Here is a 12793-nt window from a genome sequence, read left to right on the forward strand (position 1 = left end):
GCATCTTTGGTCTGGTTTGCTTTGCTCCCTTGGGGGGCTAGCCTATGGTGCTAGTGACAGGTGGCAGCCCACGAGACTCGAGAGCGTCTTCCACCCTTCCACGTTGTCAAATTGATGTCGCCGCCGCGGATGGATACTCGACGATGGGGTACGTGATAGAGTGTAATTGTGAGCGACACATGTATCTCCACGCCTGTTTCAGTGTGCGAATCTACTTGCGGCAGAAGACCACCGGCGGTGGACTCCAGATAAAGAAGCATATCATAGTACCTGCCCGTGCCTGCTGAGGTAAGGCATCGCACCAAAGGTACAATACATGATTACATAGTCATAGAAGCGCTGCATATAGGTTTCCGTCACCAGGCCTTCCGCCGTCCCGCCCACCCCTACCCTGCCTCAGAGTAGTTCCCACTCGGACGGCGCAGCCACAGCACGAACTCCAGAGACCTCCACCGCCCAGCGTCATGAGCTCCAGTGTCTTGACTCTCTCCAGCTCTCTCGACTATTGTGCTTTGCCGCAGTGCAGCATTTCTTCTTGTCGTCATTTCCGCCCTGCATCACTGGGCCAGTCGCGTCCAATGTCTTCGACCTTGCGTTCCGCTTGGTTTTTGCTTGGCTTCCCCCCCTCCCCCCTATTTGCTGGCGGCTGATCCTTCCACCCCCTCCTTGCTTCCACCCAAAGTTCCGCTCCTCCCATGGCTAAAGGGGAGGGAGGGAGCCAAACCCAAAATAACAGGGAAAAGTCTGGGCATCGCGAGACTTCGGCTTGGTCGGCTCTGTGGTGTGCTGTGGTGGTGCTGTTGCTCCGCGGCGTGTTCCTCCGCTCGGCTGCAGCCAAGATGCCACGGGCATTCAGAACATTGCACACGCCGTCTTAGTTTGCCCTACCTTAGCTGAGGATGCCCTACGCTTGCTTGGCGTACGGGCTGCCAAACCGAACATAGTACTTTTTATTTTTATTTTTTTGTGACCGTGTGAGCCGCCGGTGTGGTGGGCAGAAAAAGTCAAATGAACTGGCCATGGCGTTCGCTCTCGCTGCAGCTGCTCACTCAACCTGATTTTTATTTTATTTTTTGTTTTCCCTTTTGTGGCGGAATGCTGGTCCCTGCCCAGAGCCGCATTTAAATGAGCGCCAACCAGTGACAATGACTCTGCTACCCACGTCGCTCACGCCGTCAGCCGTGAATGCCGTGCTGGGCCAATTTAACCCCCACTTATCCGCCAACTTTTCTTGGATAAAGAGATATGGACAAGATTGGGGTCGCTGTGCACTCTATACTCTGCACATGGAACCTCGCTCTCTCGCACTCCACCGGACTCGACACAACACTCTTTGGTATTTGTGCAGGGCAGCAGGACGAGGGCAGCCCGTCGAAACAGCGCAAACGTGTTCCAGGCTTTATTACTTCCCGTGGTGTTGGGTAGGCTCCCGAGCTTGTCTCCATGTTCCATCCAGGTTCTTCATCATTCATCCGTGAACCCCTGCTTGGAGCAGCACGTAATTGGCCGCATTTGGCTCTGCAACCCCCGACCCCCCGGTCCGCCAGCGATATTGTGCCCCCCTCGCAATTGAACGCAACCCCGGTCTTCCCACTCTCCCATCCCGCGATGCACTGTATCTGCCTCTGGCCCCTATTAGCTGGCCCCGTTTCGTTGCCAGCCGTGCCCCTGCCATCCGGTCGCACCAGGATGAATCAAGGCCCAGGCTTACGCGGCAGCCAAGGGGCTCCCAAGACACAAGTCACTTCGGACGGAGCCTAGGGCGGAGTCCCAACCGCCACGGCGACTCACAGGCTCGCCAGGTCACTCTGTCCCAGACTTGCGAGGCCCTCACGCTGCCAGACCAGAGATGAGGATAGATGACGATGTCCGTGGGCACCCATCATTGATTGGAGCCTGGAGGCCCGCCGTCGGTTTGGCCCCTCTGCGCCTGAGATGCCGCCCTCCCGCGGGACACCGTACACTGGGAGGGCCTCTACTATATGTAAAGTAGACGCTGCGAGTGTCGGCAGCGCGGCAGAGTTGCCATCTGATTAGACGGCCCAATTGCAATGTACATCACACAGGAAACGGCACAGCTCAGGTACTGGAGACGCGACAGGGCTGGAGCAACCCGGCCAGCGGATTCGGGCGCAATCATCCCCAAACGGCCTCTGCTGGGTTTGATGGGCAATGATGATCTCCTCGCCGTGTATGATGTGTATTCGTACATGTATCAGTCCGTCATGTGTCCGTGGCTTGTCTCTCTCTCTCTCTCTCTCTCTCTCTCTCTCTCTCTCTCTCTCTGTGTTCACCCCCTCGCCACCTAAGCCATGTCGGGAAAAAACAAGAGAGTGAGAGAAAGAGAGCTGTGATCCGGTTCAATAGTGTAGATTCAGAAACTCAGACCAAAATGCCCCTTGCCTTTGAAACTATTGATGCTGCTGCTGCTGCTTCACGGATTTTCCCTTGACTACCACCTACCGGGCCTAGGTGCGTGCAATTTGCCCTGTAATGGGCCGGGAGATGGAGGCGGAGAGCGCGGTGGGAGTCGAGAGGAGAATGGCAATGCCGCCAGCCGAAACGTCATTGATGCCAAGCGCGGAAGCGAGAATGATGCCCGTTTGACTTATCTCGGCATCCTTTGCTTCCTCACTTCTTATCCTCCCCCCCCCACCGCCCTCCTTCTCCTCCACCGTAACTGGCCACTCCCTCCTATTCCCACCCTTCCTCTGCCACCTCCGTCTGCCGTTCCAGTCTTCGTCTCTCCACACGTTTCTCCTGCCTCCAGGTCCTGTCGTTCCCTTCTAAATTCAATTCTTATTCTGGCGCTGCCCCGCCCCTGTTCCCAGGCTCTTCCCTCTTTTGGGTTTCGACATTACATTGGTGCATCGGATTTAGCTGCCCGCCTCGCAAAGCCCGCGATCCGAAGCATTGGGTTCATTTGACTTGATTGACCCTGTTCCACTGAACAAACGCCGCCGCCTCCCAGATACAACCACCACCGCATTGCCAGCTCTTTTTTTTATTCTTTCCTCTTCCTCTACCCCCCTTCCCTCCCATTGAGCTCATTCCTTACGTTGCTCTGCCTTTCGTTTGACAATTTCCTCTCCTTTTTACGCCTTTTCTCTCGCAAACGGTGACCTGGTCATTCGTCGCCTCTTGACCCGATTTTTAAAGCTCGACACCTTACGTACGCCCGTTTGCCGTTTGCCGTCAATTTCCCCCCGCCCGGGACCAATCTGCGTCGTGAAACCGGGACAGTCGTCAGCACTCGTCCGTCCCCCCCCCTTTATCGACAGGGTATATTTGGGCGACACACGGCCTGGAAACACGGTTGATTAAAAACGAGAGGAATCCAACCTTCCGACGAACACGGAGAAATAAACATCTCTGAGCCCAAACGACGACTACGAAGACTTGAAGCAATGGCGGAATCTAGCAACTTCAAGAACGAGGTTCGAAGGAGCGAGGAGGGCCACGGGCTTCTCATCGGCGATGAGAAGCACGGCGAGGAGAGCTACGATCTCGAGGCCAACAACGACGCGGCCACCCAACAACAGTCCGATGCCGACAGAAACCGCAACCCCGTCGAATACACCATCTCACCGCAGGTCAAGTTTGGCTGGCTGAGCGCCTACTTCATGTTCAGCCTGGTTCTGACTCTCTACAACAAGCTGATTCTCGGAGCGGTATGTGGCTTTCCCTTGCTCAAACCTCCACCCCCTGCCTCGACAGAGCAGCCGCCAGGAACTGTGGCGGCAGTTTGCTGATGAGATGCATCACTCGAATGGGCTTCACGGAGACGGCTTTTACTGACATTGTTCCCAGTTCCCGTTCCCGTGGCTTCTCACTTCGCTGCACGCCACCTGCGCGAGCTTGGGCTGCTACATGCTGCTTCAATGCGGCTACTTCACCATGTCCCATCTGGGACGCCGCGAAAACCTCATTCTGCTCGCCTTCAGTCTGCTTTTCACCACCAACATCGCCGTCTCCAACCTGTCACTGTAAGCAACCAACCCGAGCCCTTCCACGCAGCTGCTGTGCCGCGCAATCGCGGAATCCCGCCAGTGGAATCCCGCGGCTCCGCATCCGCGAATGTCATGGCCAAAGTCCGACGACCACGATGCTAACTGACCTCGCAGTGCCATGGTCTCGGTGCCGTTCTACCAGGTCCTGCGAACCACGGTCCCCGTATTCACCGTTCTCATCTACCGCGTCGTCTTCGGCCGCACCTATGAGAACATGACATACCTGACGCTCGTGCCCATCATGATTGGTGCTGCCCTGACCACCATCGGCGAGTACACCTTCACCGACCTTGGTTTCCTTCTCACCTTTGCGGGCGTGGTGCTTGCTGCGGTTAAGGTATGTTATTTTGGGTTACGCTCATCTCCCGTCCATCATCCGAAAATTATGCTTTGTCGAGTGCGGAGAGAGGCCCCAATGGCTCCAACTGGACCCATGGCCTCCGCCTCCTTGAAACTCGACCAGCAAATCTTCGTCCCAATTACAGCACTATGTCAATGCATGTCCGGGCGCTGACGAGATTTTCCTTACAACAGACCGTCGCCACCAACCGCATTATGACCGGCCCCCTGGCCCTCCCCGCCATGGAGGTCCTGCTGCGCATGTCGCCCTTTGCGGCTATGCAGTCCTTGGCTTGCGCGGTCGCCGCCGGCGAGCTCGGCAACCTCAACACCATGCGTGGCGAGGGCCAGATCAGCATGGGCACCGTCATCGCCCTCATGGGCAACGGAATCCTCGCCTTCGCCCTCAACGTCGCCTCCTTCCAGACGAACAAGGTCGCCGGCGCCCTGACCATGAGCATCTGCGGCAACCTGAAGCAGTGCCTCACTGTGGGTCTCGGAATCATCGCCTTCGGCGTCGAGGTCCACCTCTTCAACGGCTCCGGCATGCTCCTCACCATGTTCGGCGCCGCGTGGTACAGCAAGGTCGAGCTCGACCGCAGGAGCCGCAAATAAATCGATCGCATCGACTGGCGAGCTGCGCATCCAATGCGCGTGTAACGAATATCAGTAACGGCCGAAAACCATAGAGTCGGGCGCAGGCGGAGCCGGTTCGGGCCTGCGAGGACTTTGGGCACGGGGCGTATGGTTGGAACCATCAACAGGACCGCGCCGCGGTAGATGTTGTCCGCGGCCGCAGACCAGCGCCGCGGCAAGACATCCGCTGCATCGCGGTGTCCGGGGACCGGACAGGCGAAGCCGGTGGAAGCCGAGCAAGCCCAGCCTGCCTTTCCGCGACGAAACTGCCGGCCGGCGCTCCGTCCCCCGAGCCAAGGAGTCGCCAAGTGTACGATGGAAGGGAGGTCAAACCAACAAACAAACAAACAAGCAAGCAAACAAACAAACAAACAGAGCATGCGTGCGCCCGCGGGGGCGTCGCATCGATTTTATACCCTTTGAACGGAGTAAAGGAAAGAGGGCGATAAACAAACCAGGGATACTTTTTGCCGATGGGCAGGGAACGCTTCATTTTGTCTTCTAGAACATACTTCTCTCTTCCAGACTCGAAGACGGGTAATAATAAAAAAACTTACCATTTTTTCCACAAAAAAAGAAAAGGCGAGGCCAAAGAATCCGTCCGTGTTCCGCGCTCCTTTGAAAAATCCCGCCGGCGTCTGGCCCTCCCTCGGGCCATCATGCGTGGACGATCACGAATGGCAAGTCATCTGCAAGACAGCAGCACCCCACGCGGGCACGCGGCGCACGCGGGCGGGGGTGTGGTGTGGTCGGGCCGGATCGGTGTGGTCGTCGTCGTCGCCGCCACCACCACCACCAACCAGCACACCCCGCGCCCCTTCTTCCCCTCACCCGTTACCCGAACGCTACCTACTGCAGAACACGCTGAAGAGGGGGGGGAAGCCTGATGCAGGCTGCTGATAGCGCCGTCATGTGAACTCAATCAGGAACCACCACCACCCTCCCTCCCCTTTTCAACCATTGACGCCGGTGGCCGTCGCAGGCGGACGGGACTGGATATGGGCTGGTTTTATTTTGGTCCTGGCCCGTTATAAACCTCTCGCCGTCGCCCCCTCCTCTGAGCGGGGGAGGGGGGAGGGAGGGAAAGGGAAAAAAAGGGGAATGGTTCCGGGCAACGATTTTCACGTATGCTTGGGAAATTCATATTCGAAAATAAGCATAAAAGCAATTGAAGAAAGAACAAAAGAGAAAAGCCATGACCGCATTCGACCCCTCCTAGGGAAGAAGACACAAACACACGATGACGGCGGCTAACGACGACGTCGTCGACGACGAGCCGGTCGGGAACGGCCGAGGAGACGACCGCGACGGGGACAGGGACGGCGGGGAGGCCAAGCGCGGCGGCGCGGCGAGCTCCGCGGCCTCGTCGTCCCGGGCGGACCACAACGACGACGACGACGACGTGGGCCCGGAGACGCGGGCGTTCCTGGCGCGGTGCGGGCTGCGCGCGTCGGCCGTCGGCGCCGCGCACGCCTTCGCCGGGGCCGAGTTCCCCGGGTTCGAGGCCGCGCCGGCGCCGTTCCAGGGGTACTGCTCCTACACGCTCATCCTGCGCAGGAGGCGGGAGCCGGGGGACGGCGGCAGCGGCAGCGGCAGCGGCAGCGGGAGCACATCCAGCAGCGGCAAGAGCAGCACCGGGAGCAGCGGCAGCGGCGGCGACAGGAGCGGGAGGCTGGTGCAGTTCCGGCCGCGGCGGCACGGGATCGACGTCGGGATCTGCGCGGAGGCGAGGGAGGTGCTCGGGGCCAGGATCGCGCCCGGGGTCGAGGCGCTGGGGGCGCTGACGGGGCTGGAGACGGTCGGCGGCGGCGGCGACGAGGGCGAGGGCGAGGGGGAGCTGCGCGCCTACGCGCTCGAGAGGGTCGGCGGCGTGTCGCTGACCGAGTTCCGGGGCCTGACGTCGGCGGCGGGGCCGGAGCAGAGGAGGGCGTGCCGGAGGCGGGTGGTGGCGGACCTCGCCGTCGTGTTCGCGGACTCGTGGAGGGGGCGGCGCGCGGCGCGGGACGTGGCCCGGGGCAGGGTCGGCGGGAGCCTCGGGTGGCGGGTGCGGCTCATGCGGGACGGCCTGCCGGGGGAGCTGGGGGGCGCCGCGAGGGCGGTGGCGGCGGAGATGAGGGCGATCGAGGGGCTGCCCTGGGTCGTCACGCACGGGGACCTGGTGCCCGACAACATCATGGTGCACCCGCCGCCGTCGGGCGAGGGCGGCGACAGGGCGAGGCGGGACCGGGCGGGCGGGGTGGTCGGGCTCATCGACTGGGCCGAGGCCGAGTGGCTGCCGTTCGGGGTGGGCATGTACGGGCTCGAAGAGGTCCTGGGGGAGGACGTCCCCGTCCCCGGCGGCGGCGATGCCGCCGCCACGGGCTTCGAGTACTACCCCGAGGCGAGGGAGCTGAGGAACCTCTTCTGGGACGAGGTCGGCCGGGTCGTGGGCGACGACGAGGTCATCCGCCGGGCGAGGCGGGCGCAGGTCCTGGGCGTGCTGCTTTGGAGGGGCATCGCGTTCGACGACGGGCTTCTGGGGCGGGTCGTCGACGGGGAGAGGGACCCGTGGGACTTCCAGAGGCTGAACGCCTGGTTGCTCGGCGAGGGCGGTCTGGGCTGTGCGGCCTCCGGGAGGCGGTCTCTGTGGTCGAGGGTTTGGTCGAGGGCGGGGCGGTGCTTCAGGGGCGACGGGTAGGCGGGCAAATATTAGAATCTTATAGATGGGGATAATGGAACCAGACTCGGATAGCTTCTGCCGCGTTTGGTCCTCTGCCCTGGTTGGCAAGAATGTGTTCCGAGGGGGGCATGTTGGTTGAGGAGCTTGATGAGTTGCTTTCACTTTGGTCACATGTAGATATTCAGTAACATGTCGAAGACAAGGGGCGTTTCACCGTTTCGCCTTGGGGGCTCCTGTCCTGTCCTGTGCTGTTAAATGAGTTGTGGGCTTCTCGTCGGTAGTTGCCTCTGCCCCATTTAATATTGAATGGTTTTGTATAGACTTTTCTTGGGAATGGCAAGTCACTCTAACTTTACCTTGGTGTAAGATGAGATTCGGGGCGCTGATCCGATGTCGCCGGTCCAGCCAGCTGTCGATACTGGCAGGGAGATTGGCTCACCATCTCAGCAACTCCGGTTACTATTTGGGGGGCTGTGAAGGAGCTTGGCTGCAACAGGCCGGCAAACCAGTCGTGGTACGTCTGCTAGATTGCCGACACAGACTGGCGGGGTGGCAGACAAAAGAAGCGATAAGCATCATCGAGGAGAGCTGTATGAGCGGTAGATGGAGGTATGTTGCAATGCCCGTCCGTCCCTCTCTCCGAGCTCAACGGATGTGCCGCCTCTTCCGTCCTCAATCAGACCATGTTTGATATGGGAACCCGGACGCCTAGACAGACACGAAGCTTACTGCATATGTTCAAGTAATATGCATCATTGTTGTCTTGCTTTACTTAGATAGTGCAAAATCGACCCCCATCATGGACATGACTTGAGAATCAACAGAAAAACAAAACCGGCAGTATGACAGGCAGTATTAATTTGTAACCTCGACGCAGACTCGTCCCAGCTACTCTATCACAACTATCTAGGCATCACGCTGACGTCTATGTATAGTTAGGGCTATATAGGGCTATATGAGATTATCTCACTATGACACCGGCTTGGAACCCCTTTCATACCTAGTCTATGCTAAAATACTACTACACTGCGTTACTAACAACCCATGCCCGGCCGCTACCCAGCGCCATGGTGACTCGGGAAGGCACATTCACTTGCATCATATTTGAACACAAAGAGGATTTGCACTGGTACCTAAGTCACTCGTGAGAGGCGCGAGGCGGGCTCGCGGGTTGAAGATAAGTCGCAAGGCAGTCTAAGAATGCGATAATCGAGTCGAAGGCTTGCATTTGGCTCACGTGAGTTCGCTCGGGGAGGGCCGCGTCTTGCCAGCCTCACATCTACAGGATTCGACCCGGCAGAGGATGACGGGAACGTCGGAATGGTCTTTTCTAGGGACCTGTCGGGGCGTGAGAGGTATCATCTCGGGTGCATAGACATGTGGAAGGAGGGAGGGGGAGACCACTAAAACATCGTCACTCCTTGAAACTTGACCATGAGCGTTGAAGGCGTTCGGGGGAGGGACGGAATCGGCCACCAAAGACTCTAAGCAAACTCGTGACGCTGTATGGGTTTTGTTGTGCTCGGAAAAGGCATGAGACAAGAATATTGGAAGGGTGAGAGCTTGGGCTTGGCTAGGCTTAGTGGTTGTGATAGAGAAGGGGGGAGGTAAGGGCCGAGGTAGCAAAGATCTTTCGGATGCTTCGTGATGGGGAAGATAAAGGAGAGAGGGGGAGGGAGGGGAGGAATGCGAGCCATTTTATAATCCCCAAGACCAGTGACACTTCGCCCTCTCCAGCCGCACGCTCGGGCGGCCCAGTTTGCAAGCAGCGCCGCCGCACTGCAAGGCTCCCAGCCTGTGACCGTAAGGCACCCATCCCCCCATCCAATATCACAACACAACCAGGCGATCCCCATTCCCCCTCCATGGCCACTACATGCAAGCCTCGAATAGGGGCATAGTAATTCGGAAAAGAAAGGGATGCGGAGCTACTATCAGGCTGGAGCGGGGCTCAGCATAAGCCATCCGCAGAGAGCCACAGACATCTGGCCAAATCACATTTCTGGACGGTAAGGCGGCCACAGCCTGTTAACTCGAGATTATGTGCTGTTGAAAGGTGGCGAAATTGTTTATTGGTAGATGCCTCAAAAACAGCGAGGACATGCCAATGTATATACCACCTCCTTCACTGCAATTTTGGCACCCCCAAAGGGCATATCGAGGCACACTTGCTTCGCGCGTGTTGAGAAGTGAGGCCGCTAGCCTGCAGCGACTGCGCCTCGGGGGCCGCCTTACAAAAGATGCGTCGCTAGCCTCACTTTGGCCGGGCGAAGCGGGCGGGACGCAGCAGCACGGTTGCCGATCATGGGAAATCCCGCGCATAACCAATTGAAATTTGCATCATTAGGTGCATTGGACGATAAGATGTCGCCAGGAAGTTCTGCCTGGCCGTCCTTTCTTCTTTGGTCCTCTTGTGGTTGATTTGTGCCAAACGTCGCGCGCGTGCGTCTGGTTGGGTCTGCCCCACCCGGAGAGAAAGGCGGAACCGGCTGATGGATGACCCGGCCAGGGTCTGGAAGCCACCGAACCGTATCAAATCCTGTGGTGTGACACTGTACCTACCCGTACTACCGCTAAGCCTTACCGTGAATTCCGTGGTGAGATCCCGTCAAGGCCTCATTCACCATGGCATCCCTTGCAACCGCAGTCAACGAGGCTCTCCCGGCCCTCACGCCGGCTCAATGGTGCCAGGTCTTTTTTGCCCTCTCCTCGGCAGTCGTCCTGGGCCTACAAGTAGTTCCCAAGGCAGCCCAGCACCTGCTCCTTGACTACGGCGCCCGCTCGCCGGCCAACGCCGATGACCAGACGAAGGGCGGACCCAAAGGGTCAAGCTTGTTCAATGAGCTCGTCAGAGCGGCAACGTCCATAGGCCAAATCCCGCATTCATGGTTCATGCATTTTTACGTCGCGTCAGTTGCGGGCTCGGCGTTCTGGGCTTCGCAATATCTCCTAGACGGCCGGGCAATCACATTTGTCGCGACCCGACAGGCCGCGTCGGGGGCCCCATCTATGAGCCTGGAGCAGACGGCTCTTGTCTGGACGCTGATGGCGCTGCAAGGCGCGAGGAGACTGTATGAATGCCTCGCCGTGATGAAGCCGGGATCTTCCAAGATGTGGTTCGTCCACTGGCTGCTCGGACTGGGCTTCTACCTCTGCATGAGCGTGTCGGTCTGGGTTGACGGATCAGGCGAGTGTTTTTTCGGCCCGTCCCATCGCCAAATCCCACTAACCTGTCCCAGCTTCATTGCGGAAAACAACTGGATCGAACTTGGGCAGCCTGATGTCGCCCACCGTCATCATAGGAACCGCCACGTACTTGTACGGCTGGGCAAACCAGCACAAGTGCCACAAACACCTGGCCAGCCTCAAGAAGTATTCTCTGCCAGACCAAGGACTTTTTCGATATCTCATCTGTCCTCACTACACATGCGAATGCCTCATTTATCTCGGACTCGCCATAACGGCCGCCCCGAATGGCCACGTGATCAATCGGACACTCCTGTGCGCCTTCTGGTTCATTGTTGCCAATCTCGGCACAACAGCCGATGGAACCAAGCAGTGGTATGCGCAAAAGTTTGGCGCCGAAAAGGTAGCCGGCAGATGGAGGATGATCCCGTTCGTCTTCTAGGCCCACTTGAGCCTCACAATGTCATTTCTTCCCAAACAAGCCAAACTTGGCCCCGAGCTTCGATACCTGCATCACGTCGCGATAGGTCAGGCTTGTTCTGGTTGTGCGGACGTTTCGGCCGGCGGCGGCAAAGCCGTCTCTCGATCGCAAGAGGTCCCAGTTCACGATGGTGTCGGCCGACAACTCCACGTCTTCCTCGACGTCGGCAATGCCATGCAGGTAATCGGTGTAGAGGGTGTCGGTGGTGATGAGGAGGCTTCTGGGTTCCTGGAGAATGCGCCACACGGGCGCCGGATCCATTGCGCCGTCTTCTTTGGTCTGGTAGAGATTGAGACATAGACTTGCCCCAAGGCTGACAGTGCACACGACTGGATGATAGGCAGACCCGTCCTGTAGCCAGTATGAGATTCCGGGCCCTTCACGTGAACACCTACCATGTACTCAACTTATGCGGCATGATTCCGACTCCCGAGGGATACTCGTTTATCAGAACGTGGTTCGGGCGCCTGTGAGGGCTGTCGGCGAAGAGGTGGGACGAATCCGCACCGGCTGCGCGAGGCAGGGAAAGAATTCGCGAGACTACGGGCTCTTGAAGCCATTGTGGCAAGGGAGCGTCGATCAGCTTATTCTGGATGAGATCGGACGGCCATGTTTGGAGACGTCGATGAGTCAGTTGTTTCCAGCGGGGTTTCGGTGCGTCAGCTATCTGTCGAGCCCCAAGCAGGTGATTAGCTCCAACGGATCACGAGGCGAGCTTCTCGAACAAGGTTTGTTTGCGTACCTTTTGCAAGATGGTCTGTTCCTCCTCCTCTGATATAAAGTCGGCAATGTAATAGGCCGAGGGGGGAAGCTTTTTGATGTTGACATCATCGAGCGAGGCGGGTAGGTTCGCTGGTTCCGAGGCCATGCTGCCGGCTTCGCCTCGTGGCAGTGTATTGTGTTGTATTGTATTGTATTGCGAGATGTTTGATGGTTGGGGGGCGCGAGTCGAGTGATTGGTCTCGTGCGTGGCCCAGGCCTGTGTTGTGTGTATGGGAATCCCGAGTGCGGACAGGTTAGGCGGGTGGGCGAGGCCGGGAACGCCAGGTACAGCGAAGCTTGTCGACACGAGGGGGCGGCGCCCGGGTCGACGCGAGGTAAGCTCCAAGCTCTAATTGGAAAGTGGGTATACGGACAGGCAGTCGAGCTTCAGCAGCCAAGCAAGCATAAAACGGTCCTGCGTCAAGCTGGGAGGATCCAAGGCAATGGGAAACCAGAAGGGAATGGTCGGGTGGAGAATCAGGGACGGGAGCTGGAAACGGAGAGGGGGGAGGTGAAGAGGAACGAGAGCCTCAAGCCTGTTAGGGGGTGGCGGAGGAGGATTGAGCGTGCGTGTTCTGCTCTCTCTCCAGTCGGCTCGCGAATTTGAGGATGAAAGCGCGTGGCGCTGCTGCAACATGCCATACGACACGGGGGGGCAGACGCACATACTGCCGCCGGCTCCTGCGAAAGCGTACTATGTAGTAAACCATCCGTGTATCC

At 58.5% G+C, this 12793-nt stretch overlaps 4 protein-coding genes across 4 annotated transcripts; 3 read left to right on the forward strand and 1 right to left on the reverse strand.

Annotated features, from left to right (window-relative positions):
• Window positions 1-3407: 3407 nt before the first annotated feature.
• On the forward strand, window positions 3408-4964 carry EsH8_IV_000798 (triose-phosphate transporter family-domain-containing protein; the record flags this gene model as incomplete). Its single annotated transcript, XM_083265688.1, has 4 exons — window positions 3408-3671; window positions 3811-3986; window positions 4125-4347; window positions 4545-4964. The coding sequence occupies 4 exons, from the start codon at window positions 3408-3410 to the stop codon at window positions 4962-4964; spliced, it is 1083 nt and encodes a 360-aa protein (XP_083124583.1).
• Window positions 4965-6225: 1261 nt separating this feature from the next.
• On the forward strand, window positions 6226-7662 carry EsH8_IV_000799 (uncharacterized protein; the record flags this gene model as incomplete). Its single annotated transcript, XM_083265689.1, has 1 exon — window positions 6226-7662. One exon carries the CDS (start codon window positions 6226-6228, stop codon window positions 7660-7662), a length of 1437 nt encoding a protein of 478 aa, XP_083124584.1.
• Window positions 7663-10269: 2607 nt separating this feature from the next.
• Window positions 10270-11272, forward strand: EsH8_IV_000800 (putative polyprenol reductase; the record flags this gene model as incomplete). Its single annotated transcript, XM_083265690.1, has 2 exons — window positions 10270-10831; window positions 10884-11272. 2 exons carry the CDS (start codon window positions 10270-10272, stop codon window positions 11270-11272), a joined length of 951 nt encoding a protein of 316 aa, XP_083124585.1.
• A 21-nt stretch (window positions 11273-11293) lies between these two features.
• Window positions 11294-12179, reverse strand: EsH8_IV_000801 (uncharacterized protein; the record flags this gene model as incomplete). The annotated part of the gene is made up of 2 exons (XM_083265691.1): window positions 11294-11590; window positions 12054-12179. 2 exons carry the CDS (start codon window positions 12177-12179, stop codon window positions 11294-11296), a joined length of 423 nt encoding a protein of 140 aa, XP_083124586.1.
• Window positions 12180-12793: the final 614 nt, after the last annotated feature.

Source organism: Colletotrichum jinshuiense, chromosome 4 (genome assembly GCF_051148585.1).
Source record: "Colletotrichum jinshuiense chromosome 4, complete sequence".
NCBI lineage: Eukaryota > Fungi > Ascomycota > Sordariomycetes > Glomerellales > Glomerellaceae > Colletotrichum > Colletotrichum jinshuiense.